This window comes from Cebus imitator, unplaced genomic scaffold, assembly GCF_001604975.1.
Source record: "Cebus imitator isolate Cc_AM_T3 unplaced genomic scaffold, Cebus_imitator-1.0 Scaffold426, whole genome shotgun sequence".
In the NCBI taxonomy this organism is placed as follows: Eukaryota; Metazoa; Chordata; class Mammalia; order Primates; family Cebidae; genus Cebus; species Cebus imitator.
The window spans coordinates 956675-981539 of NW_016107741.1; the positions used below are offsets into that span (position 1 = coordinate 956675).

Consider the following 24865-nt stretch of genomic DNA (forward strand, 5'->3'; position numbering starts at 1 on the left):
AGAGATGGGGCTTCACTATGTTGCCCAGTCTGGACTCCAACTCCTGGCCTCAAGTGATCCTCCTTCCTCAACCTCCTGAGTAGCTGGGAATACAGGTTTATACCACCAGGCCAGGCCACTTTACACTTTTGCAGATGTTTGTTGTTAATTTTGAAAATGTACTCTGTGCTTCAAGCTCTGTCCTCAAAAAGCCTGACCTGACAGGTGTTACCTAATATGTCCTCAGAGTCCTAAATTGGAAGCTGCCACTTTTACAGGAATTCTTCCCACAATGAAAAGCACTGATTGTATTTCTCGTTTTTCTCAAAAGGCTTTCCTTTTCCTCCAATGTTTTCTCAAACTGCTGTTTCCATTAATTGATCTATTATTAGAATAGAATGATTTTTATGATCTGTGCAATCCTTGAGGGCCAGGTTTACACATTCCAGTATTTACACCCCACTCAGCTCCTAGTACACAGCCTCTTAGAGTTTTGGGCAGTCATAAGGAGTTATTAACAGAATAAGAATGGGCCAGGCACAGTGGCTCAGGCCTATAATCCCAGCACTTTGGGAGGCCAAGGTGGGAGGATCATTTGAGCCCAGAAGTTTAAGATCAACCTTGGCAACATAGGGAGACCCCAGCTCTACAAAATAAAATCTAAAAAGACACAAAACCAAACAAAATTAGCAGGGCGTGGTGGCACTCGCCTGTGGTCCTAGCTAATCAGGAGGCTGAGGTGGAAGGATCACTTGAGCCCAGGAGGTTAAGGCTGCAGTGAGCCGTGTTTGTTCCACTGCACTCTAGCTGGGACCACAGAGTGAGACCCAGTCTCAAAAAAGTAAATAAATAAGTAGATATATCCATACAGTGAAATGTTATCAATCCATAAAATGAATGAAATTCTGACACTTGCTACAACATAGGTGAATCTAGAAAACACATCCAAAGTCAAAGAAACCAGACCCAACAGGACAAAGATTACACAATACCCTTTCTATGTAAGGTCCAGCACAGCAAAGCCACAGACACAGAAAAGATTCTTGTTGCCAGGGGCTGGGGAAAAGAGATGGGAAATGACTCATGGCGGGCACAGGCTCTCTTTCTGCAGCGATGAACATGTTGTGACTTAGACAGCGGTAATGTGTGCACAGCCACTGAAATGTGCCATTTTAAGGGGTTAATTTTACGGCATATGAATTATATCTCAATTGTTTAAAAAAGCTAAGGGGCCGGGTGCGGTGGCTCAAGCCTATTATCCCAGCACTTTGGGAGGCTGAGGCGGGAGGACCACTTGAGACCCCAGAGAGAGCACATTTGCAGGAATTTGCATACATTAATCTAAAAAGAATTAAGCCTGGGCAGCATAATGGGACCCCATTTCGCCAAAAAACTAACTTTCTCCAAAAACCATAAAATAAAATAAAGTTAGCCAGGCATGGCGGTATGCACCTGTAGTCCCAGCTACTCAGAAGTCTCAGGTGGGAGGATCACTTGAGCCAGGAGGTGGAGGCTGTAGTGAGCTGTGTTCCTTCTGCTATACTCTATCCTGGGTGATAGAAGGAGACCCTGTCTGAAAAAAAACAAAACAAAATAAAAACAAAAACAGGGAGCCCTCACAGAGATCAGCCTTCTGGGATGGCTGCCCTGCTTATTTTTCTATTGGATCTTTATTTGCTTTTTCTAAAACCTCTATATGAAAACATCCAACCTTTGAGCAGCAAATCTAGGCAACAGCTTGCTGGAAGGAAGGGAAGTAAGGAAATGCTGATGGATTTTGTTTGTTGGTGGTGATTGGGTGGGGGGCAGGGGACTTTTATTGTTATTTCTAGGGTTTTATTTGACTGTCAAATATCTTCTCTGCTGTTTAAAACACCAGGATGGGAATACAAAGCCAAATAATTCAAGATAATATTTTTTTTGCTTCATTCCCCAGACGGTATCAGTAACTCTACAGACTAACAGAAGCTCCAGCAGGTGAGTCCCTCATCCTTCGTGAATTACCAGATGGAAAGTCTGTAAATATATACTCTCTCTCTGTCTTTTAGCTTCAGCCAGAACTATGTCTCTTTCTCTTCATGGCTCCCGACAGTACTGAATCATGGAATCAGTCCATCAATTCATCACCATGTCTTTTAGCCTTCAAAGTAAACCAAGCTTGTCGCCTGAAAGTGAACCTTCCTTCAAAATATTTCTGTATTTTGTTTTTTGAGATAGAGTTTCACTCTTGTTGCCCAGGCTGGAGTACAGTGGTGAGATCTCAGCTCACTGCAACCTCCTCCTCCCGGGTTTAAGTGATTCACCTGTCTCACTCTCCCAAGTAGCTGCAATTACAGGTGTGCACCACCATGCCAGCTAATTGTGTATTTTTTGTAGAGATGGGGTTTCACCATGTTGGTCAGGCTGGTCTGGAATTCCTGACCTCAGATGATCGACCCGCCTCGGCCTCCCAAAGTGCTGGCATTAGGATTACAAGCATGAGCCACCATGCCCAGCTAATTTTATATTTTTAATAGAGATGGAGTTTCACCATGTTGGTCAGGCTGGTCTCGAACTCCTGACCTCAGGTGATCCACCCGCCTTGACCTCCCTTCAATGTATTTGAATAGTAGGAAGGGAAAAGAAAATGGAACTCATTAAGCCATTTCCAAACATCTTTTTGCATATTATTTTTCTTACTGCAAATTTCAACATTATTTTGGTACGTCCCACATGGGGTTATATGGTGTTTGTCTTTGGTTTTGTGTGTGTGTGCATTTAGCTGAGACAACATCTGGAAAAAAATTGCATTTTTAGATCCAAGCCTAACGATTCTGAGATACTGGTTGTGAACTGGGGGCTACTGTGGCCCCCCAGGAGACATTTGTCAATGTCTGGAAGGAGTTTTGGTTGTCACAGTTGGTGGGGGGTGCAACTGGCAGCTGGTGAGTCCACATGAGGGGTGCTGCTAAATACCCACCACACACAGGACAGACCCCAGGACAAAGAATCCTCCAAGGCTTTTTAAGGGGAACCCTGGGGCCCAAAGTCTACCTGCTGTGGCAGACAGGGCATTATTACCTTCAGACAGCATGCTCAGGGCTTCGTCAGAAGTCTGCCCACCTACATGAGACACCTTCCTGGAAGCAGGGTTTTCATGGGGCATGCGGGAGTCCGCTGGGGATGGGTAAGCCCCCTCAGCAGCCGAGGTGGTCAGTGATTCCCACTGGATCTCCTTCCTGGGAGACTGAAAACCCAGGCTGCATCCTGTCCAGCCATAGAAGGCCAAAGACAAGAGAAATCCCTGGACTGGATTCAGGATTCCCTAGAGAGAGGACAGAAAGACACACGGCAGTCAGTGCAGCATAGCAGGAGTCAGAGCCCTGGGCTGTCACAGAGCGGCACTCCCCTCAGCATGCCCACAGGGCTGGCCTGGCTTGGAAGTGACCATGGGTTGGTGGGTGGCTGGTTGGTGGGTTGATTTGGGGCAAGACGAAGACTGGACACAGTAGGTGCTGTACACTCAAGAGTGCCTGAAAACAGTGGGGGTAGGGAGAGGAGAGGCAGGAGGAGCTTGAGTAGAGAAGGGAAGAGAGGGGACAGAGGATGAGAGAGGAGGGAGGGCAGGAGAAGGAGAAAGAGAGAGGGGAGGGTGGGGGAGGAGAAGAGGCCAGGAGTGGGAGGAGGAGGAGAGGGAGCACCGTGGTACAAGGACTGAACAGCCAGCTCCTCCCGAAGCCTGGGGGCTCCTGTTCTCCACAGTTTGCCACCCTGTGCTGCCAAGGGAGCACTTGATATAATAAAGGTTCCCGAGGCTCAGGCAGAGTCTGGGAAACATCCCTCCACTCATGTGTGCTGAGGACATATAAAGTTCACCAGAGGAACCCAGCCAAGCTCCAAACCACATGCAGGGACGGACGGGCCGGTGTTGGTTCCGTTTGAAAGTCTTTGTAAATGAGACTTTCCCCATTTCAAAAGCGATATAAATATGGATTCTGTGTAGAACAGTGAGTATGCAACTCCCTGCCAACAACACGCATGCATTTTTTCTTAAAAAGGTGGGAGAAGAGAGCGCTGGCGCAGTCTGTCATTGGTGCCTCTACCCCACCACCACTTCCTGTATGTCCACCAATACCTTTCCATACACGTATGTTTTTCTGTTTTATTTCTTTTTTTCATTGTTTCCCCCTTGAAAAAAAAAGATAATCATGTTTTTCTGTAGTTGTAATTGGTATAACTGTATATATTACATTTTCCAGTTAATACCAGAGATTTCATAATCATCATTTTTAACATCTGAGTAATATTCCATCAAGATGCAAGACCATGATTTACTTAACCATCTCTTTCTTTTTTTCTTTCTTTTTTTTTTTTTTTTGAAATTTGGGTTGCCCATAATGCTTTACAATTATGAAGGATAATGCTACCAGGAATATCCAGGAATTTCAGCCCAAGAGTCTGAAACGGTCCTTCAAGATCCATGCTCTGATATTGTGAGACTGCCAGGAGCTTTGATACACTGTGCCAAACTGATTGACCAGAGGTGAAGCATTTAATAAGGATCCCAACAACAAACAAAACAGCCAGCCAGCACACTAAGGCCAGGAGCCTATTTAACTCCTCCTGTATTTAAATACAATATATTGTACTTCTGACTGCTTCTTTTTCTTCTGATTTTTTTCAAACAGAAAATGGTAAATCTAGATAATTAAAAGAAGAGAGATGGGGTTTCCCTACATTGCCCAGGGTGGTGGCATACACCTGTAGTCCCAGTTACTCAGGAGGCTGAGACAGAGAATTGCTTTAGCCCGGGAGTTTGAGGCTGCAGTGAACTATGATTGTGCCACTGCTTTCCAGCCTGGGTGACAGAGTGAGACCTCGTCTCTAAAACAAATAAATTAATTAACTAATTAACTAATTACAATAAAATAAAGATTGACCTACCATAATAAACCATGTGGTCTTGGCTGCAGTTCTGACAGGTTTCAAAGAACCTCCATTGATATCTGTTTGCATCTCAAGATAGAATAAAAGGCTTTCATTGATGATATTCGACAACCAACTGTTGGAAAGAAAATGGCAGCAGGTAAACAGAATATGCAATGAAACTCATTTTTAAATGCTGGGGTGGGTCAAAGAAGAATTTCTACCAAGACCTAAAAATACTAGCTCTTAGTACAGACATGACCATTTCTGCAGTAAGAAACTAGGAGGGCGGGGTGTGGTGGCTCTTGCCTGTAATCCCAGCACTTCGGGAGACTGAGGTAGGAGGATTGCTTGAGCCCAAGAGTTTGAGACCAGCCTGGGCAACATAGTGAAACTCGTCTCTACTAAAAATAAAAAAATGTAACCAGGTGTGGTGGTGTGCACCTGTAGTCCCAGCTACTTGGGAGGCTGGGGTGGGAGGATCGCTTGAGCCCAGGAGATTGAGGCTGCAGTGAGCTATGAATGTACCACTGCACTCCAGCCTGAAGGACAAAGTGAGACCCTGTCTCAAAAAGAAGAAAAAAAAAAGAAAAGAAATGAAACTAAGAGGAACCAGCACACTAAGAATTTAATTTAAAAAATAGAATTTGTTTTCTCAGTCTAAAGCGCAGATCAGCAAATCCTTCCAGGAGCAACACTCAATGCCACATCTGGGTGTAAGATTCTAGCACTGCATCAAATAACCCAGAATTCATTCTTTGTTTGAAGAGCAACTTACAGTTTTGGTGGAGATCAAACCAATTTTTTCTTGACATTTTATGTTAGAATTTTTCAATGTTACTTTAGGTGGCTCAGTGAAATATGAAATGTTGAGCTGAGTGTATTTTTAGTAGGAGATGATTTATATATCTCCAAAAAAGGTGTCCTAACAAAGCTCATATCGGGTGATTTATGATTACTATTATTTTTTAGACTCAAGGTTTTGCTCTGTCACACAGACTGGAGAGCAGCGGCATGATCATAGCTCATTGTAGCCTTGAACTCCTAGGCTCGAGTGATCCTCCTGCCTCAGCCTCCTGAGTAGCTGGGACTGCAGGCATGTGCCACCGTACCTGGCTAATTTCTGTTGTTGTTGTTAAGTGGGGTCTCACTAAATTGCCCAGGATAGTTTGAACTCCTGGCCTCAAGGAATACACCTGCCTCCAGCTACAAAGCGCTGAGATTGCAGGCGTGAGCTGCCACAACCAGCACAGGTGAATTTTTAACATCACAACTACTTGCCCTGTCCTGCAAGGTGGATTCACCACAGTGCAGCATGTTCTGATTTCAATCTTTTTTTTTTTTTTTTTTTTTTTTTTTTNGGCCAATTTTCAAAGCATCCACCTGAAAGGTTTGGACAGGATACCAGTGGTGGGGAAAAATGAGGAAAGACAAACTGCTCAGCCTGTTCTCCAACCTTCTTGACCAAAGATGTGCCCTTGCCCCTCAGTCAGATACAGGCATTCTGGTGTCAAGAGTGACGCAAATGGGTGAATCTATAAAGCATGACTGGCTGAGTGTGGTGGCTCACACCTGTAATCCCAGCACTTTGAGAGGTTGAGGCAGGAGAATCCATTGAGCCCAGGAGTTCAAGACCAGCTTGGGCAACAAAGCGAGACCCCACCTCTACAAAAAAAATAAAAACAATCAGGGCTGGGTGCATTGGCTCACACGTGTAATCCCAGCACTTTGGGAGGCCAAGGCAGGTGGATCACTTGAGGTCAGGAGTTTGAGATCAGCCTGGCCAAAATGAGGAAACCTCAACTCTACTAAGCATACAAAAATTAGCTGGGCATGGTGGCACACACCTGTAATCCCAGCTACTCGGGAGGCTGAGGCAGGAGAATCACTTGCACCCAAGAGGCGGAGGTTGCAGCGAGCGAAGATCACGCCATTGCACTCCAGCCTGGGCAACAGAGTGAGAATACTTGGGAGGCTGAGGTGGGAAGATCACTTGAGCCCTAAAGGTCAAGGCTGCAGTGAGCTGTGATTGTGCCACTGCACTCCAGCCTGGGAACCTGGGTGGCAGAGAAAGACCCTGTCTCAAAAACAAAAAACAAACAAAAAAAACCCAGCCCCTTTGTTTTGGCTAACCCCAACAATGCACATAACGGTTGGGACATTTCAAAATTAGATTTGGGCATTTGTGTTCTAAGGGCTTTATATATAATTTGAGTCGATTTGAATGTTTTTCCAGAAATTCATGAATTTCTTGTTCCCCTGTCCTCTGTGCCTTTCCTCAAAGGGCACCTAGCAGTCTCAAAGATCTCCTTCCCAACGGCTGTTCCCTTTGGAACTTCTGCTCACACATGCAACATGGCAAGTTGTTTCCATAGCCCTTCCCACTAGCAATGAATATACATATATACAGAAGAAAGGTTACCAAATAATTAAAACCAGCATTATTTTGAAAAACCGAATCTTGATCATGGCTCCCATCCTTCTCTCGTTCTCTGTATAAATGCCTTGTCTTCCTTTCAGTAAAGAGGCCACTGTGAAGAACAGAAAGAACTACATGCAGGGTTTATTATTCATGTTTACTGGGTGACAGAGACGGCAATGGGAGCAGATGTGAGCCCACAAGCAAAGCCAGAGGGGCAGGAAGCAAAGCAAGTCACTGACATTCATTCCTCATAATCGCAGGTTGGAGTCCTCACAGACCCTAAGGAAGATACATATTTTTAAACTTTTACTTTGAAATAATTTTAGATTTACATAAAATTTGCAAAGATGGCACAGAGATTCCCTGTATACCCCTACCCTTTACCCAGATTTCCTTCAATATTAGCATCTTATGCAAACATGGGGATGTTCTTCACAATTATTAAATTAATGCTGGTACATCAGTATGGACTAAACTCCCAATTTTGGCTGGGTGCAGTAGCTCAAGCCTGTAATCTCAGCATTTGGGAGGCCAAGGTGGGTGGATCATTTGAGTTCAGGAGTTCGAGACCAGCCTGGCCGATATGGCGAAACCCCATCTCTACTAAAGATACAAAAGTTAGCCTGGCATGGTGGCAAGTGCCTATAATCCCAGCTACTCGGGAAGCTGAGGCAGGAGAATCACTTGAACCCAGAAGGCAGAGGTTGCAGTGAGCCAAGACTGTACCAATTTACTCCAGCCTGGGCAGAAGAGTGAAACTCCATCTCAAAAAAATAAAAATAGTCCACACTTGTTAAAGTATTAAAAATTTTTGAATTTATTTTTATAGACAAGTTAGAAAATATTTAGAAGTTTAGAGAAGTATGAATGACCCATGGTCCCTCCTCCCAGAGATAATCACTGTTAACATCTTAGTGTATTTCTTTTCAGTCTTTTTTCTATAAGTCATTTCCATGTGTTTCATGAGCTCAAATCACTATTTTTGATGAGATTTTGTTTTAAAGTGCTATATTTAACACACTATATTTACATGTAGATATGTTCTGGGCACGGTGGCTCATGCCTATAATCCCAGCACTTTGGGAGGCGGGTGGATCACCTGAGGTCAAGAGTTCGAGACCAGCCTGGCCAACATGGTGAAACCCTGTCTCTACTAAAAATACAAAAGAATTAGCCAGGCATGGTGGCGCACGTCTGTAGTCCCAGCTACCCAGGAGGCTGAGACATGAGAATCACTTGAACATAGGCATTGCAGTGAGCCAACATCATGCCACTGCACTCCAGCCTGAGTGACAGAGCAAGACTCCATGTCAATAAAAAGAAAAAAAAAAAGTGGATATAAAGAGACTGGTCCAAAGAACCATAATAATTTCCTATTACCAGTGACAGAGTACTCTGAACAATGTTTTTTAAAAGTTCAACAATTAACAGGTGATCCTAAAAAGACCTCTCAGTTAAGGCAAATTTCCTTATTCCCATTCTGCCCTTGAGAGATCCCTGGCAGTCTGAGGAGGCAGGAGGCTCACTCCAGGACACAATTCCTTGAGGGGAAAGTAGGGGCTGGACTGCAGATCCCCAGCCCCAGCCTAGAAGTCTTTCCCAGACTTGCTGTCGACGACTTCACTCCTCTTACCCTTTTCTAACCATTGACCTTGACTCATTTCCTGTGCCCCACTTCCTGTTTCCTGCCTGTCTGAAAAAAAACGTCAGCCAAGTGCATTATGGGACTGGAGCCGCCTCAGTATGCATTCAGTCCCTTCCCCCTCCCCTCTCTTCTCCTTCTGTTCCTCTTGCACCTCCACAATCATCAAAGGGCACTCCTGTGGCCAATCTAGGAAGAGCCCAGCACGGAAGTGAAACGTCAACTAGTCCTGGCACTGAGCTAACAAACGATGGCACAGAACTTGTGCAAAGGCCTGCACATTGTCATTTATTGAACCTGCTCACTTTCTGTAGCTGTGTTCTGCTGATATCTCTGGGGGATGACAAATGAGACCAACTGCCCTGGGTAATTCCAGGACAACATGTGTCACTGTCTGAGCCCAAGGCATGGGGCTGCTCCAAGTGGCTGTGTACCCACTAAATACCCTAGAATTTACCTGCAGTCACAGTCTTTTGGAACAGGATGGGGTTGGCCACGAGAACCAGCAGCAGGGGCAGGTACATGGTGACATAGTGGGGGATGACGTGGTCCAGGCCCCGCTCACACCTGAGAGAGGAAAACCAAGTCATTCTTAAAAGCAAAGCTTTGGCTAAAAGATATCTACTTATCTGGAAGTCAAGATAAGAGGATGAGAACGAAAAGGGAAATGCATAAATCTGCTTCTGACTGCCCAAAGGAAATGTGAGTCATTTCTCATGTCTGGAACAAGCAGTAAATTGCAGGAGAGTAAGGGAGATCAACCATGTTTCTGTCTCATAAATGGCAGGATCCCTAAGGCATTCCACTGGAGGAAGCTTTTAAAGGTTAGCGCTGGGAAAAGATCGGAAAGGAAAACACACTGGGATGAGGGATTCAGTGCCCTGGGTCTCAAGGAAAAAACACAATTCAAGTAGAGACCAAGGTACTCCATTAAGTAGTTAGGTTTTGAGCGCTCACTACATGGTTTTGGGCAATAACATGAATAAGATCCAGTCCCTGGGCTTGAACAACTCAAAATACACCAGCTGAATATTTCAGGGGAAATGTGTTCCTATGATTATGGATAACAATAGTTTCAGAGATTCCTGTCAGGGAAAAGGACAAAGATTTCTACTGAGGGGTCATAGGAATCATTGGTCACCATAGAGTGTGCTGGAGGGCCCCATACATGTATGTTACCAAGGTAACAACTCTCAGCTGGGAAATGCTTAATGTAGGAGAGAAGCAAAATGGCATGGAGGAAAAGGAAACTGAAGGCAAAGGGGAGGGAGGTCTGCTCCAGCCCAACCAAAGAGAGAGGCGAAAAGCAGCTGACCAAACGGCCTTGTGGCCACAGAAGGGGAAATGACAAAAATAAATTAAAGCACCCTTAGTATTCACAGAATGGTCAAACCAGAGGGGAAATATACCGAAAATGTAAAAAATAAAATCAGGTAGGAAAAATGCAACACTCGTCTCCTCTTGTCATAGAAGGATTACTATACCACCTCTCAACGCTGCCACCTTCTTTTAACAGGCGGTTTTATCTTCAGCTCTAGAGGATAAATTTGATCTGGAAAGGCTTGAAAGGAGAAAGAGAAACAAGAGGAGAAAGAGAAGTGATTCCGATGCAACGACAGAAAGGAAATAACAAGAGAGTGAGACTGTGAGCATGAAGAATGCTGAGTGCCCTGGGTCAGGTGATGTGAAAATGAAAAGATGATTGAGGCTAAGATGCTTAAAAGAAGCAGCTCCTAAAGACCCTGGGACCACCTCAGGGCTCCCTGTGCACCCTGCAGCAATGGCGCACTCAGGCTCAGATGCAACTCTGCCAGGAGTCTCCAGGGTCCCACAGGCGAGGGAGAGCAACAGAAACTCCCTTTCCAACTAAGTGCATTTCGTTATAACAGCTGCTGACACTGCATCTGTCCTTTTGAAGTTACCCAGGAAAACAAGCTGTACGGATGGATCTACATAGTGAGCTTCCTGCTTGTATTCATGATTGACAAGGCAACACCAATTTGGAGACGTCTAACTGAGCAGCTACAAGAAGCTGGAAAAGGGGGAGAAATGATCTATACCAATTTTTTCTGTAGATTTTTTTCTGTGAAGGAACAGACAGTAAATATTTTCAGCTTCATGGGCCACACTGTGGTCTCTGAGGCAACTACTCAACTCTGATGTTGCAGGGCAAAAGCAGTCACAGACAGTGCGTAAAGAAACGAGTGTGACTCTATTCCAATAAAACTTTATTTACAAAAACAGAAGAAGGCTGGATTTGTCCTGAGGCCTACACCATGTTGATCCCTGGTATAAAATCACAGACACAGACACTGTCCACTTCTGTTTCCCATTGGAAGTTAGAGTCCATATCCTTGGAAAGACCTTGGCTTTGCAACTGAGAGTTGCACAGACAGGAATGTAAACTTGAGGAAATGCCTGAGACAATTCCAGCGGCCACATCTCCCTCTGTGTGCGGGATGGAAGAGAAGTGAGAAAGCGTAGGAAGCAAAGCTAGAGAATGGGCCCTGCCCAGCGCTCTCTTTGGCCTCTTCTACATTATCCTACACTCATTCCTAGAATGTTAAGCTCACCTGCTCATCCAGAGGAAGATTGAAGAGCAAAAACGTAAAAGTGGGCATGAGGAAACTGTACCAATACGGGGGTTGGGGATACACCTAAAACTTTGCATGCACACTTACACAGAGGGGAACATACGGAAGCTTTGTGTGCATGCTTGTGTGCACGGGCACCCACGCACACAAATGAGAAAGACAGAGGCAGGGAGGATGACTCCAGGGTCATTCTCCTAGCTATTGTAGTCAGCCCTCTGGGACTGGGCCATGAGCATGGCCTCACATGGCCCTGAGACAATGGCCTAACCTCCAAGGTGCTCACTCTGTGGGTCAGGGCTCAGGCATTCCCTGCAAGAGAACACACGTTGAGCTAAGGACGGGGCTGCCTGGGGCACTGGAGTCCCAGCTTACCTGGACACGGAAGGGTAGTAGAGCATGGCGGCTCCCTCCGTGCAGAGCAGGGTGGCCAGGCCCCACGCCATGATGTGGTACAGCAGGATGGTGCTAGGGGACAAGCACAACAGCAGCCACAGCTCAGTGGGGCACAGAGGCCTGCCTGGAACTGCCAGGCCAGCTCCTGCACTCTGGAAAGGTCAGGAAAATGTACACAGAGGAAAGCCCCCGGCAAAGAGCTTCCTCATGCTGCTGAGGGTGGTTGGTTGTTTTCCATAGAGGTGAAATTCACATCACATTAAATGAACTATTTTAAAGTAAACAATTCAGTGGCATTTGGTACATTCACAATGCTCTGCAGTCATCACCACTGGCTCCTTCCAAAATGTTTTCATCATTCCAAAAGGAGACCCCATATCCATTTATTGGTGATATGGTTAGGCTTTGTATCCCCACCCAAATCTCATCTAGAATTGTAAGCTCCATAATCCCAAGGGATAGACCAGGTGGAGGTAATTGAATCATGGGGGTGGTTTCTCCCATGCTGTTCTCCTGATAATGAGTGAGTTCTTATGGGATCTGATGGTTTTATAAGGGGCATTTCCCCCATCGCTCAGCCGTATTTTGAACAAGGTGCCCTGCTTCCCTTTGGCCTTCTGTCATGATTGTAAGTTTCCTGAGGCCTCTTGAGCCTTGTTGAACTGTGAGTCAATTAAACCTCTTTCCTTTATAAATTACCCAATCTTGGGCAGTTCTTCATAGCGACATGAGAACAGACTAATACAAGTGGTCACTCCCCTTTGCCAACCCCCCAGCTCCTAGCAACCACTAATCTAGTTTCTGTCTCTGCGGATTTGCATGTTCTGGATATTTCATGTAAATGGAAGTATATGTTACATGGCCTTTTGTGCCTGCCTTCCTTCACTCAGCATAATGCTTTCCAGGTTCACTGATGTAGCATGGATCAGTTCTTCATTCCTTTGTTTCTTTTAATATTTTTTTGAGGCAGAATCTCGCTACATTGCCCAAACTGGTCCTGAATTCCTGGCTTCAAGCAATCCTCCCACCTTAGCCTCCCAAATTGCTGGGATTATAGGCATGAGCACTGCTCCCACCTTTCTTTCCTCTTTTTGTGGGTGTTTGAGGACAGGGTCTTTCTCTGTCATCCAGACTGGAGTGCAGTGGTGCAATCTCAGCTTACTGCAACAGTCTCCTGAGCTCAAGCAATCCTTCCACCTCAGCTTCCTGAGTAGCTAGGACCACAGGCACATGCCACATGCCACCACGCTTTGTATTTTTTGTGGAGATAGGGATACACTATGTTTCCAGGCTGGTCTTGAACTCCTCAGCTCAAGTGATCTACCTGCCTCAGCCTCCCAAAGTGCTGGGATTACAGGCGTGAGCCACCAGGACAGCCCTTTCTTTCCTTTTTCTGGCTGAATACCATTCCATTGTATGCATGGGCCGAGATTCACCCATCAATGGACATTTAGGTTGTTTCCACTGTTTGTCTGCTGTGAGTAGTGCTGCTATGAACATGTGTTATGTACCAGAAGTTGTTTGAGTTCCTGTTTTGTTTCATTTTGTTTTGTTTTGAGATAGAGTCTCACTCTGTTGCCCAGGCTGGAGTGCAGTGGTGCAATCATAGCTCACTGCAGCCTCCAATTCCTAGGTAGAAGTGATCCTCCCACCTCAGCCTCCCAAGTAGCTGGGACCACAGGCATGCACCACTATGCCCAGCTAATCTTTGGTTTTTTGTAGAGGTAGGTCTCACTATATTGCCCAGGCTGGTCTCAAACTCCTGACCTCAAGTGATCCTCCCACCTTGGCTTCCCAAAGTGCTGGGATGGCAGGCATGAGCCATTGCACCTGGTTGGGTTCCTGTTTTCAGTTCTTTGAGGTGTATACGTAGGAGTGGAATTGCTGGGTCAGATGGTTTTGTTTCTTTTTTCAAGATGGAGTCTTACTCTGTTGCCCAGGCTGGATTATAGTGGCGCAATCTCCGCCTCCCGGGTTCAAACAATTCTCCTGCCTCAGCCTCCTGAGTAGCTGGGATTACAGGTGCCTGCCACCACACCTGGCTAATTTTTGTATTTTCGGTAGAGATGGGGTTTCACCATGTTGGCCACGTTGGTCTCAAACCCCTGACCTCAAGTGATCTATCTGCCTTGGCCTCCCAAGACTCTAGAATTATAGGCACAAGCCACCATGGCTGGCTGTCAGATGGTATTTCTATCTTCAAGTTTTTGAGGAACCACTGAACTGTTTTCCACAGCAGCGGTATCATTTTATATTCCTACCAGCAATGTTCAAGGGTTCTAACTTCTCCATATCTTTGCCAAGCCTATTTTACAATTTTGATTATAGCCATCCTAGTGAGAGTGGCTGCTGTTTTTGAGACTTGATCTAAACAGAGCCCATATCAGTAAGACAATGGAATAGTTAGTTCCACCAACAGTATACCCTCTGACGGCGTTTTTCTGTTCTCATTGGCTATGGTTTCAACGTTTGTGTCCCCCCTCAAATTCATGTTAAAATCCTACTCCTCTAGGGGATGGTATTAGGAGGTGGGGCCTTTGGGAGGTCATGAGGTCGTGAGGGTGGAGCCTTGTGAGTGGGATTAGAGCCCTTATAAAAGGGACCTCAGACAGTGCCCTCACCCCTTCCACGGTGTGAGGACGCAGCAAGAAGGCACTGTCTATAAGCTAGGAAGTGTGTTGTCGCTAGACACCGAATCTGCCACACCTTGTTCTTGGACTCCTAGCCTGCAGAACTGTGAGTAATACATTTCTTTTTTTATAGGCACACACCACCATACCCACCTGATTTTTATATCTTTAGTAGAGATGGGGTTTCGCCATGTTGGCCAGGCTGGTCTTGAACTCCTGACCTCAAGTGATCTGCCCACCTCAGCCTTCCAAAGTGCTGGGATTACTGGCGTGAGCCACCGCACCCAGCCATACATTTCTGCTGTTTATGAGCTGCCACCAGTCTGGACAGACTAAAACTCCACCTTATGGGGACAGTACTCGCCAGGTGCTCCTGCCAGCCATCCACGCCCACTCAGCCTCCCCACTTATTCCTCTTACAGCCTCATCCCAGAAAGATGCTCTGAGGCTCAACAGGTCTGAATCGAATGCAAACACCTGGCACATTACTAGCTGCCATCACCTCAGCCAGACCCACTTCTCAGAGCCGTGGGTTGCTCCTCTCAGCCAGGTGAATATGGAAACCTTCCGTGGCCTGCCTGTGCCACTATGCTAAGGGCCAGGTGGACGTCAGGCCCAGCTGCTTTTTGTTACTTAAGCTGCCCTCCAGGGCAGGCTGGCTGTCCCCGCCCGCCTCCACTTCCCACAAGGCTGGGCCTGCCCTGCATGCCCGGCTGTCTTCGCTTTGAGGACAGTCAGGAGGCCCCAGCAGTGGGATTTGCAGCATCCTGTGCTCAGGGAGGGTGGAGACATGTGCTGGACCGTCAGCACTGTTACTCTTGGATTTCCCTTCAGGTCCACATTCTCTGCAAAAGAGGGGCCAGTGATAGGAGACACTTCCCACGCCCTTAACCTGTAAGACAGCTGTCAGTACATGCAAGGGTAATGCCGGGTTGAAAGGAATGACATACTAATGCGTGCTACTCTACATGTGAACCTCAGAAACAGAATGCTGAGTGAAAAGCCAGACACAAAGAGTACACATACTGTATGATTCCGCTGACATGGGGGGTGGCCACTAACGGGTTCAGGGTTTCTTTTTGGGATGGCAGAAATGTTCTGGAACTAGTAGTAGTGGTGCTAACTGATGTATAACTTTGCAGATGGCACTGAAGGCCATGGAACTGCACTTTTAATAGGTGAACATGACAGTATTTAAGTTACATCTCAGTTAAAAGAAAAACAGAGTTGTGTCAGTACAGTATGTCTTACTCAGTATACATTGGCTGAATGTTTACTGAGCAAAGATCAAGCCTGTTCTAGGCACAGGAAACAGAGTCCCTGTCCACATGGGGGTGAGCATCTTGAGAGATGACATAGAAGCAGTGTTTGTCCCAGCCTGTGCCCACAGCTGGATGGAGAAGATTTTATATGAAGTCAGGCTCGTAGCTGTGATTAATCTAAGACATGAGACTACGTTTGTTGTTGTTAAGAGTCAGGGTTTCCCTCTGTCACCCAGACTAGTGTGCAATGGCACAATGATAGCTCACAGTAAGTTCAAACTCCTGGGCTCAAGCCTGCCTCCACCTCTGAAATACTAGGACTACAAGCGCTTACCACCATGACCAGCCAATTTTTTTATTTTTATTTTTAGTAGAGATGGAGTCTTGTGATGTTGCCCAGGCTGGTCTTGAACTCCTGGGCTCAAGCAATCCTCCCATCTCAGCCTTCCAAAGTGCTAGGATTATAGACATGAGCCAACATGCCCGGCAGACTATGTTTATAAGTGGACAAACACTCGTGATAGCCCAAATAAGTTTCCCTAAACATGTTTTTGTCCTAACCTCTGGAACCTGTGAATATGTTCCCTTATATGGCAAAAGAGACTTTGCAGGTGTGATGAAGTTAAGGATGTCTGAGATAAGGAGGTCATCTGGGTTATCTGGGTTGGCCCAATCTAACTGCCAGAATCCAGAAAAGCAGAGTCTATCAGCTGCAGAGGACCAGAGAGGAGGGAGTTTGAGAAGGACGTAACCCACCATTGCTGGCTTTGAAGATGGAGAAAAGGCCACAAGTCAAGGAATGTGGGTTGCAGCCTGGCCTGGGGTACACACCTGTAGCCCCAGCTATTTGGGAGGCTGAGGTGGGAGGATTGCTTGAGCCCAGGAGTTGAAGGCTGCAGTGTGCTGTGATCATGCCACTGCCCTCTAGCCTGAGTGACAGAATGAGATCCTGTCTATTAAAAAAAGGAAAAAAAAGAAAAGAAATACAGGCTCCTTCCAGAAGCTGGGAGCCAGATGTGGCTGGAACGGAGAGTGTGGGAAAGGATGGAGGGAGGGCTGTGTGTTGAGGACTGGACCACAGAAGCCTCTGTGGGCCACAGAGCCATATCACTTTAAGTCTAAGTCTGATAAGAATCTACTGGACGGCCTTTTTCATTTTCTCAAAAAAAAAAAATTGCAATAAGATAAACCTTAAAGCTTGAAAAAGGCCATGCGTGGTGGCTCATGCCTGTAATCCCAGCACTTTGGGAAGCTGAGGTGGGTAGATCACCTGAGGTCAGGAGTTCGAGACCAGCCTTGTCAACATGGTAAAACCCCATCTCTACTAAAAATACAAAAATTCGCTGGGTTTGGTGGGAGGCACCTATAGTCCCAGCTACTCTGAGGCTGAGGTGGGAGAATCGCTTGAACCTGGGAGGCAGAGGTTGTGGTGAGCCAAGATCACGCCACTGCACTCCAGCCTGGGCAGCAAGAGCAAAACACCGTCTAAAAAAAAAAAAACAAAACAAACTTGAAAAAAACAGAATCTGAAAAAAATAGACCCAGCTATAGAAGATGAGGATAGAAGATAAGGGGATAGCTTAGAGAAGAAATCAGCCAATGGCTGTGACTACAAAGTTTTTGTGAATCTGGCAGAAAGGGAGGAGGGGCCATGCTTGGGCATGTGTGGTTTGCTCTCTTTCCTGCCTGGGGTTTCCCAACAGAAGGACATGAACCTGGGGCTTCTCCTCAACTGTGTGGGCCCTCACAGCCCCTCCAGCGAGAGGTTTTATGCCTCCTAAATATCCAGCTCACCCAATAAGCAAGGAGCTCCTATCCCCACGCCCTCCCGGAGTCACCTGTGTACCTAATAGCCAAGTCTGTACGCTCAGTCCCACCTGGGAAGGCTGTCTGTACAGAACCAGCGGCTACTACGTGCTCCCAGAGAGGAGAGCAGGGGGCTTGCCTTCCGCCTCCCAGCTCCCCATTCCCTGCACAGCTGGCATTCTTGCACAGCCTCTAGCTTTCATCTTTCATCTTTGTACTTCCATAGACCCCACCCCGTTTCCCCCAGGAGTTGAGGCCACAGCCTTCCAGATGCCTCAGGAAGACTGAAGATGGAGGTTCTGCAGAGATGACTGGAGCTGTCCCATCTTGGGTTTGCCTCTCCTGTCTAATGAGACGAGGTTGGGTGGAGGGCTGGGGCTCCATGAGATGCTCAGCTGTCACTCCAAACTCTACCAGATCCCTGGCAAATTTCATACCCCCCACCCCATGAGGACTTTAACTTGGAAGATTGGCTGTGTCGACAAAGGCATCTGAATGAGAAAGGACACCCTTCTACAATGAGACAAGAGGAAAGAAACAAGTCCAGTGAGCTTCGAGAGGAAAAGAAACATTTCCAGCATATTTTGCCTCCCACACTGTGACTGGTTCCTGGAGTGGCCCTTCCCTGGCCTGGCTGGGCTGGGAGCGGGCAAGGGTTGGGGCCAGGAACCAGAGGCTTTGTATGAGACTCTAAGTCTGATAAGAATCTCCATCAGATAACTAACGGAGAGGCTTTCTGCAAAGGGCTCGGTGTTGGAGAGTGCAGAATCTCTGCATTCCAGACCCTGACCTGGGGCTGGCCTCTACGAGGTGGGAGAGGGTGGGCCAGGGTGGAGTCAGGCAAGTCCAGCGCCAGAGATCGCCAGAGCCTGGACGTTGGCTCCTGGCCCCCAAATTGTCTGGTAGGATGGGCCAAGCCATGCAGACAGCATCACATGAATAACTGATGCTACATGAATAACTGATGCCATCTGAAACCCACACCGGGGCAGAATTCTGAACTCCAATCCACAACAGATCAGGAGAAGCCCACGCCCGCCATGGGCTGAAGACCCTCGGTCCTTTACCCACACTCCAGGCAGTTTCCATGCCCAGGTGTGCAAAGGTCCCCCTGGACCCCGTTTCCTCTCACACTTCCACTTTCCTACAGCAAAGAAGTGACTTCCATTCAAGACCTGCTCCAGGATTCCAAGCGCCTTCTGTATATCCCACACCTTGAACCAGAGCAGTGGTTTAGGTTTTAACTTTAGATCAGTCTTAATGACATTTCTTAGGATTAGGATTAAAAGAAAAAATATTCCCGTGCCAAAGAAAATAGCTAAGTCCTGAAGGGATCTAGACGGGAATGTGGAGTTTAATCCAGCCATCCCCGCAAAGCTGGGCCCTCTGCCCTGGAATTTTCAGGAGACCCCCAGACCTACCAGTGGCAGTCTCTTAAAGGCCACTTGCAAAATCAACCCCACCCACAGCTCTGGAAACAAGCTGGCTCTGAAAGGGGAGCCACAGAGGCTGTTGAAGCCACGTTCTCAGCCCTGGCTCAAACCACCCAGTGCAACCCCTCCGAGACCTCACAGGCAGGCAGGCTCCGGGGAGCAGGACTTCCGCCAGGTGGGAGGTGGGGGCTTGGTCTCTGGGGCTATAGCACTGCCTCCTTTCTTTCTTTTTTTTTGTTTACCATCATATTCATGAGTAAGCACTGTCTTTCTCTGCCATCGGCCCATTCCTCTTCTATGGGAGCACCAACTTCACTCTAGACAGATGGTCGTCCCAGTCCTGGAAACCTGCCCTCGCTCTGGCCTCTGGGAGGTGTCTGGATGTGTCACATCCTCGGACACTCACCTTCTGAGTGATGGCAGGTGCCGGAAGCCACTCTGCCCAGCACCCTTTAGACTTTAGGCTCCAGCACCCGCAACATCCTGCCTTCTGAACACTGAGCTCCAAAGGAACTCTCAAACATAGTCCTTGGGGCGAGGAGGGCTTCATTATTGCCTGTCCCAGCTTCTAAGGGCCCTGTCTGTCCTCTGGGTCCAGACAGTTCTCAGACTGCCCCGTGGGACCCCATCCCCTTTCCCCCATGTCCCCATCATGGGTGGGGGTGAAGTAATGCATCCTCCTGTGGCAACAGGGGGCACTGCTCTTCTCCCAACTTCCTTCCAGCACCCCGAAACATCTCTCCTCCCCATAACTGGCATCTATAAGACTTCCAGTTGTCAGACCTCCAATCTCTCTGACACTGAGTGAGGGATGCTCAGACAGAGACATGTCAATCGAGAGAGCTTCAGGGCTAAGGCTTTATCACACTGCTAATTGCCTACTCAAAGCCATATTTCCTTTTTTCCTCAGTAACATAACCTGGATGTCATGAGGGCAGCTGCATGCTCGGCCCACAGAGTCTGCTTCCTGACTCCTTTAGCAGCTAAGTGTGGCATGAAACTAAGTCCTGGCCAGGCGAAGTGGCTCACACCTGTAATCCCAACACTTTGGGAGGCTGAGGCAGGTAGATCACCTGAGATCAGGAGTTCAAGACCAGCCTGACTAACATGTTGAAATCCTGTCTCTACTAAAAATACAAACATAGCTGGGCGTGGTGGCAGGCACCTGTAGTCCCAGCTACTCAGGAGGCTGAGGCAGGAGAATCGCTTGAACCCAGGAGGTAGAGGTTGCAATGAGCCGAGATTATGCCATTGCACTCCAGTCTGGGCAACAAGAGTGAAATTCCATCTCAGGAAAAGAGAAAAAAAGAAAAGAAAGAAAGAAACTAAGTTCTGCCCAATAGTAGGTAACTGGCACTGTGTGAAACTCCCAGGACGCTACTTAAAGCTGGCTCAGGGAGAACAGGCCTTTTTTGCATTGCTCTTTTCCAGCTTCCTGATGCCCAGAATGCAGGTGTGATGACTGGAGCACCAGCAGCTATATTGAGCCATGACACTTTGATGATAGAAGCCAAACAATAGGATGATGATGCAGGAAAATCAAAGAAACCCAATGTCTATTACAAGTGTCCTGGAGTGCCTACCTCTGGGCATCATTAGCATGAAAGAGAAACCCCTAGCTTGTTTAAGTCACTATTATTATACGTATTTTATGTCACTAAAATGAATCTTCACTGATATATCAGTTGGCTGGCTCTGACCCTGACTATCTTCTTTGGAGAATTTTCACAACCAGGCATATCTCAGTTTGGTACAGATGTGTAAGACATTGGGAGTTAAGGTAAAAAGATGGAAGGAACAAGCATAAAAATGAAGTAAGCACTAAGCTTCAGGCCAGAGAGACCAAAGTTAATGATATGATCTAAATAAGGAATGTCAGTGATTTCACAGCAGGGAATCTACTGGTATTACCCAATATATTCTATAGTCTACATATGGTCTCTTTTATTTCCGATATTGGCTTTAAAAGTAAATTTATTCAATAAGTGATGCTGGGAAAACTGGATATCCACATGCAAAATAATGAAGATGGATCCCTTAGTCACCTGTGCACAACAATCAATTCTAAGTGGACCTAAATTTAAGCATTCAACCCTTGAGAAAACATAGGTCTAAATCTTTGTAACCTTGGGTTAGGCAATGATTTCTTAGATATGACAAGAAAAGCATAAGAAATCAAAAATAAATAGAAAAATTGGACTTCATCAGAATGAAAAACTTTTGTGCTACAAAAGCTTTGCACACCTGTGCATCAAGTAGGTGTAAAGACAACCCACAGAATGGGAGAAACTATTTGTGAATCATATATGTAATATCCTACTTGTATCTAAAATACATAAAGAACTCCTACAACTCAATAATAAATAACCAAATAGGCCAATGAAATAATGGGCAAAGGAGGTGAATAGACATGAAAAGATGCTTAGCATCATTAGTCATCAGTGAAATCAAAACCATGAGGAGTTACCAATTCACACACACTAGGATGGCTAAAATTAAAACAGATAATAACAAGTGTTGATAAGGATCTGGATAAACTGCAACTCTCACATTACTGCTAGAATGTAAAATGGTGCAGCCACCTTGGAAAGCAGTTTAACAGTTTCTTACAAGGTTATACCTAGAGTTACCACATGGCTCAGCAATTACACACCCAGATATTTACTCAGGAATATGTGATGAAAACATATGTCCATACAAACACTTACATTGCAGCATTATTCCTAGTAGTCAAAACAATGGAAGTGCACCAAATGTCCATCAATTGATAAATGGATAAACAAAATGTAGTACAGCCTTACACTGGAATATTATTTAGCAATGAAAAGGGATTGTTTTAGTGTATTTAGGCTGCTATAATAAAATATCACACACTAGGTGGCTTATCAACAACAATTATTGCTCACAGCTCTGGAGCCTGGGAGTCGAAGATCAAGGCATGGCAGATGTGGTGTCTGGTGAGGTCCCGCTTCCTGGTTTATAGATAGCACCTTTTTGCTGTGTCCCCACATGGTAGAAGGGGCAAGTGAGCTCTCTGGGGCCCCTTTTACAAGCGCACTGAACCCACCTATGACCTAATAACCTCCCAAAGGCCCCACCTCCTGATACCATCACCTTGGGCCTTAGAATTTCAACATAGGAATTTTGGGGGGAAAAGAAACATTCAGACCATAACAGGAATGAAGCACAGACACACGCGACAGCATGGCTAAACTGTGAAGGTATTACACCGAGTTAAAAAACCCAGACACAAAAGGTCTGTACTGTATAATTCCATTGCTATGAAATGTCCAGAATATGCAGCTCTACAGAGATAGAAAGTAGATAAGTGGTTGCCGGGGACTGTGGGGAGGGGGCAGTGAGGAGTGACTAATAAACAGCACAGAGATGTAGAGTGGATGATTAAAATGGTATAAAATCAATGCCGTGATGGTTACTCAATTCTGTGAATATACTAAAAACCACTGGATTTTGGGCTTCAAACAGGGGACCTTTATAAAGCTGGGGGCTTTTTGTTTGTATTGTTTCTTGAGACAGGATCTCACTCTGTCACCCAGGCTGGAGTACAGTGACATGATCATGGCTCACTGTAGCTTTGACCTCCTGGGCTCAAGCCATCCTCCCACCTCAGCCTCCCAAGTAGCTGAGACCACAGTTGCACACACCGCCATGCCTGGATATCTTTTTTTTTAAATTTTTTGTAGACATGGGGTCTCACTATGTTTCCCAGGCTGGTCTCAAAACTCCTGGGCTCAAGCAATCCTCCTGCTTCAGCCTCCTAAAATGCTGGGATTACAGGCGTGAGCCACTGTGCCTGGCCTATAAAGCTGTATTTAAACAAAAACAAGAACAAAAAAAACAGGCAAGGAAGGGCTCCCTCCAAAGGGGACCTGATTCAAGTGGACCATGAACTCGGTGGGAGCAAATGCTTCCTGGATTTGGAGCCCTGCATGCCACGTCCAACTTCTCCGTGTCAGTTCAGCTGTGTGTGGCTGTCTCCTCAACACGCGCACATCCCACCTACTGTAACAGCTCATAGGCATCAGGAGCCTGCAGCGTGCCAGGACTATTCTTAACCATGTACATGGATTACCACATTTACTCTCCCCAGTGACCTTGTGTGATGGGTACCACTTCACAGCTGAGAAAACAGAAGTCCAGGGACATTAAACAACTCACCAACAGTTACACAGCTCATGAGTGACTGGGCAGCAATTCAAACGCACCTGTGCCCCAGGTGCCAACCACAGAGTAATTCCCCACCAAGCAGCCACCTCCGGCATTGTCAGCTTCCAGATTTAGCGTGAAGTGTCAATATATACATTCTTTGAACCTTTAAGTATAATTAAAAATTGTTTATGCAGTGGATCATGCCAGTAATCCCAGCACTTTGGGAGGCCGAGGCAGGATCACTTGAAGCCAAAAGTTCGAGACCAGCCTGGGCTACATAGCAAGACCCCATCTCTACAAAAATAATAAAATTAGCCAGGTTTGGTGGCACATGTCTGTAGTCCCAGCTTCTTGGGAGGCTGAGGTAGAAGAATCATTTGAGCCCGGGAGGTTGAGGCTGCAATGAACCATGTTCTCACCACTGCACTCCAGCCTGGGTGACAAAGCGAGACTCTGTCTCTAAAAATAAAAAGTAAACAATAAAATTGTTTACATACATGCCAATTCTGTTTCAGTATTTGTCCAGTTCCAAATATTTCATTTATTGAATTCCTTTCTTTCAAGGTTTTGAAAATCCTCAACATTTTGTTTTGTTATTTTGGAGATGGACTCTCACTAAGTTTCACAGGCTGGTCTCAAACTCCTGGCCTCATGCAATCTTCCTACCTCCCAAGTAGCTGAGATTACAGGTGCAAGCCACTGTGCCTGGCTAATATTTTGAATGTGCCTTTGGCCTCTTATGAGCTGCCATGGATGTTTCTAGGCGGAGTGGCCAGCTGACAGATTCTGAATGATGATACCTGCAACACTACAAAATACTTTTAAATGCTCAGTGCCATCTCTAATCGTCCCTCTAAAATAGAACTAGAGCAGAAATCCCATTTCCTCGGTGAATACCTCAGTCCTGCCGATCTCCGGATCACCAAATAAGCATCCACCGCGTAGCAAAACAGCCACCAGAAGCAGGCGCTGTACAACAGCTGGATCCACATCTGCAATCGAGAAAAACCCTGCATCAAAATGTCTGGAAACAGGTACAAGAAGCCCAGCCCATCCATGAGACGGCAGGGCAGACACCAGCTTCCTCTGAGGTCAGGAAGCCGCACATGACAGCTCTCAGGACACAAGTGGGCACAGACCCTGGGACCAAGGAGGGTGTGGCCTGGGATGGGTGTAGGCATTTGCATTTGACTAAGGAACTCTGCCTTCTGGTCCACTCCTACACAGGAAGGATGAAGTTCCAAGACATGCAGTTTAGACTGGGGGCTTTGAACTAGACAAAAGCTCTTGTTCTGAGAAAGAATGAGTACGGGAAGAGAGACTCAGGCAGTCCTTTCAAAGAGGAGATGGAGGAAGGGGACCCCAGTGTTAGAAACGACACAAGGTCAAGATGCCTTACCACTGCAGGCAGAGACAGAGGCTCCACAGATGCAGTAGGAAGCCACTGAGGACAGGGCAGTGAGGAAACTGACAATTCTGCTCTAGCACAGGGCAGTCAACACAGCATCAGGGAATGCACTTCAAATCACTCACCTGAGCAGCATCGTGGCAGATGGAGCATAACAGATACGTGTATGTGTGTGTCTGTGTATGTACGATATCCATTCACTTATTCAGTAATGTGTTTAT

General features: G+C 46.4%; 1 protein-coding gene across 1 annotated transcript in view; it reads right to left on the bottom strand.

The window, feature by feature from the left end:
• GPR143 (G protein-coupled receptor 143) overlaps positions 1-24865 on the bottom strand; it is a 42244-nt gene that overhangs the window by 11097 nt on the left and 6282 nt on the right. The window contains exons 3-8 of the mRNA XM_017509912.2: positions 24134-24228; positions 11915-12007; positions 9406-9515; positions 7307-7415; positions 4903-5020; positions 3040-3283 (exon numbers count right to left, since the gene is read on the bottom strand). Coding sequence (XP_017365401.1) covers positions 3040-3283; positions 4903-5020; positions 7307-7415; positions 9406-9515; positions 11915-12007; positions 24134-24228 — 769 coding nt within the window. The remainder of the gene's footprint in view (positions 1-3039; positions 3284-4902; positions 5021-7306; positions 7416-9405; positions 9516-11914; positions 12008-24133; positions 24229-24865) is intronic.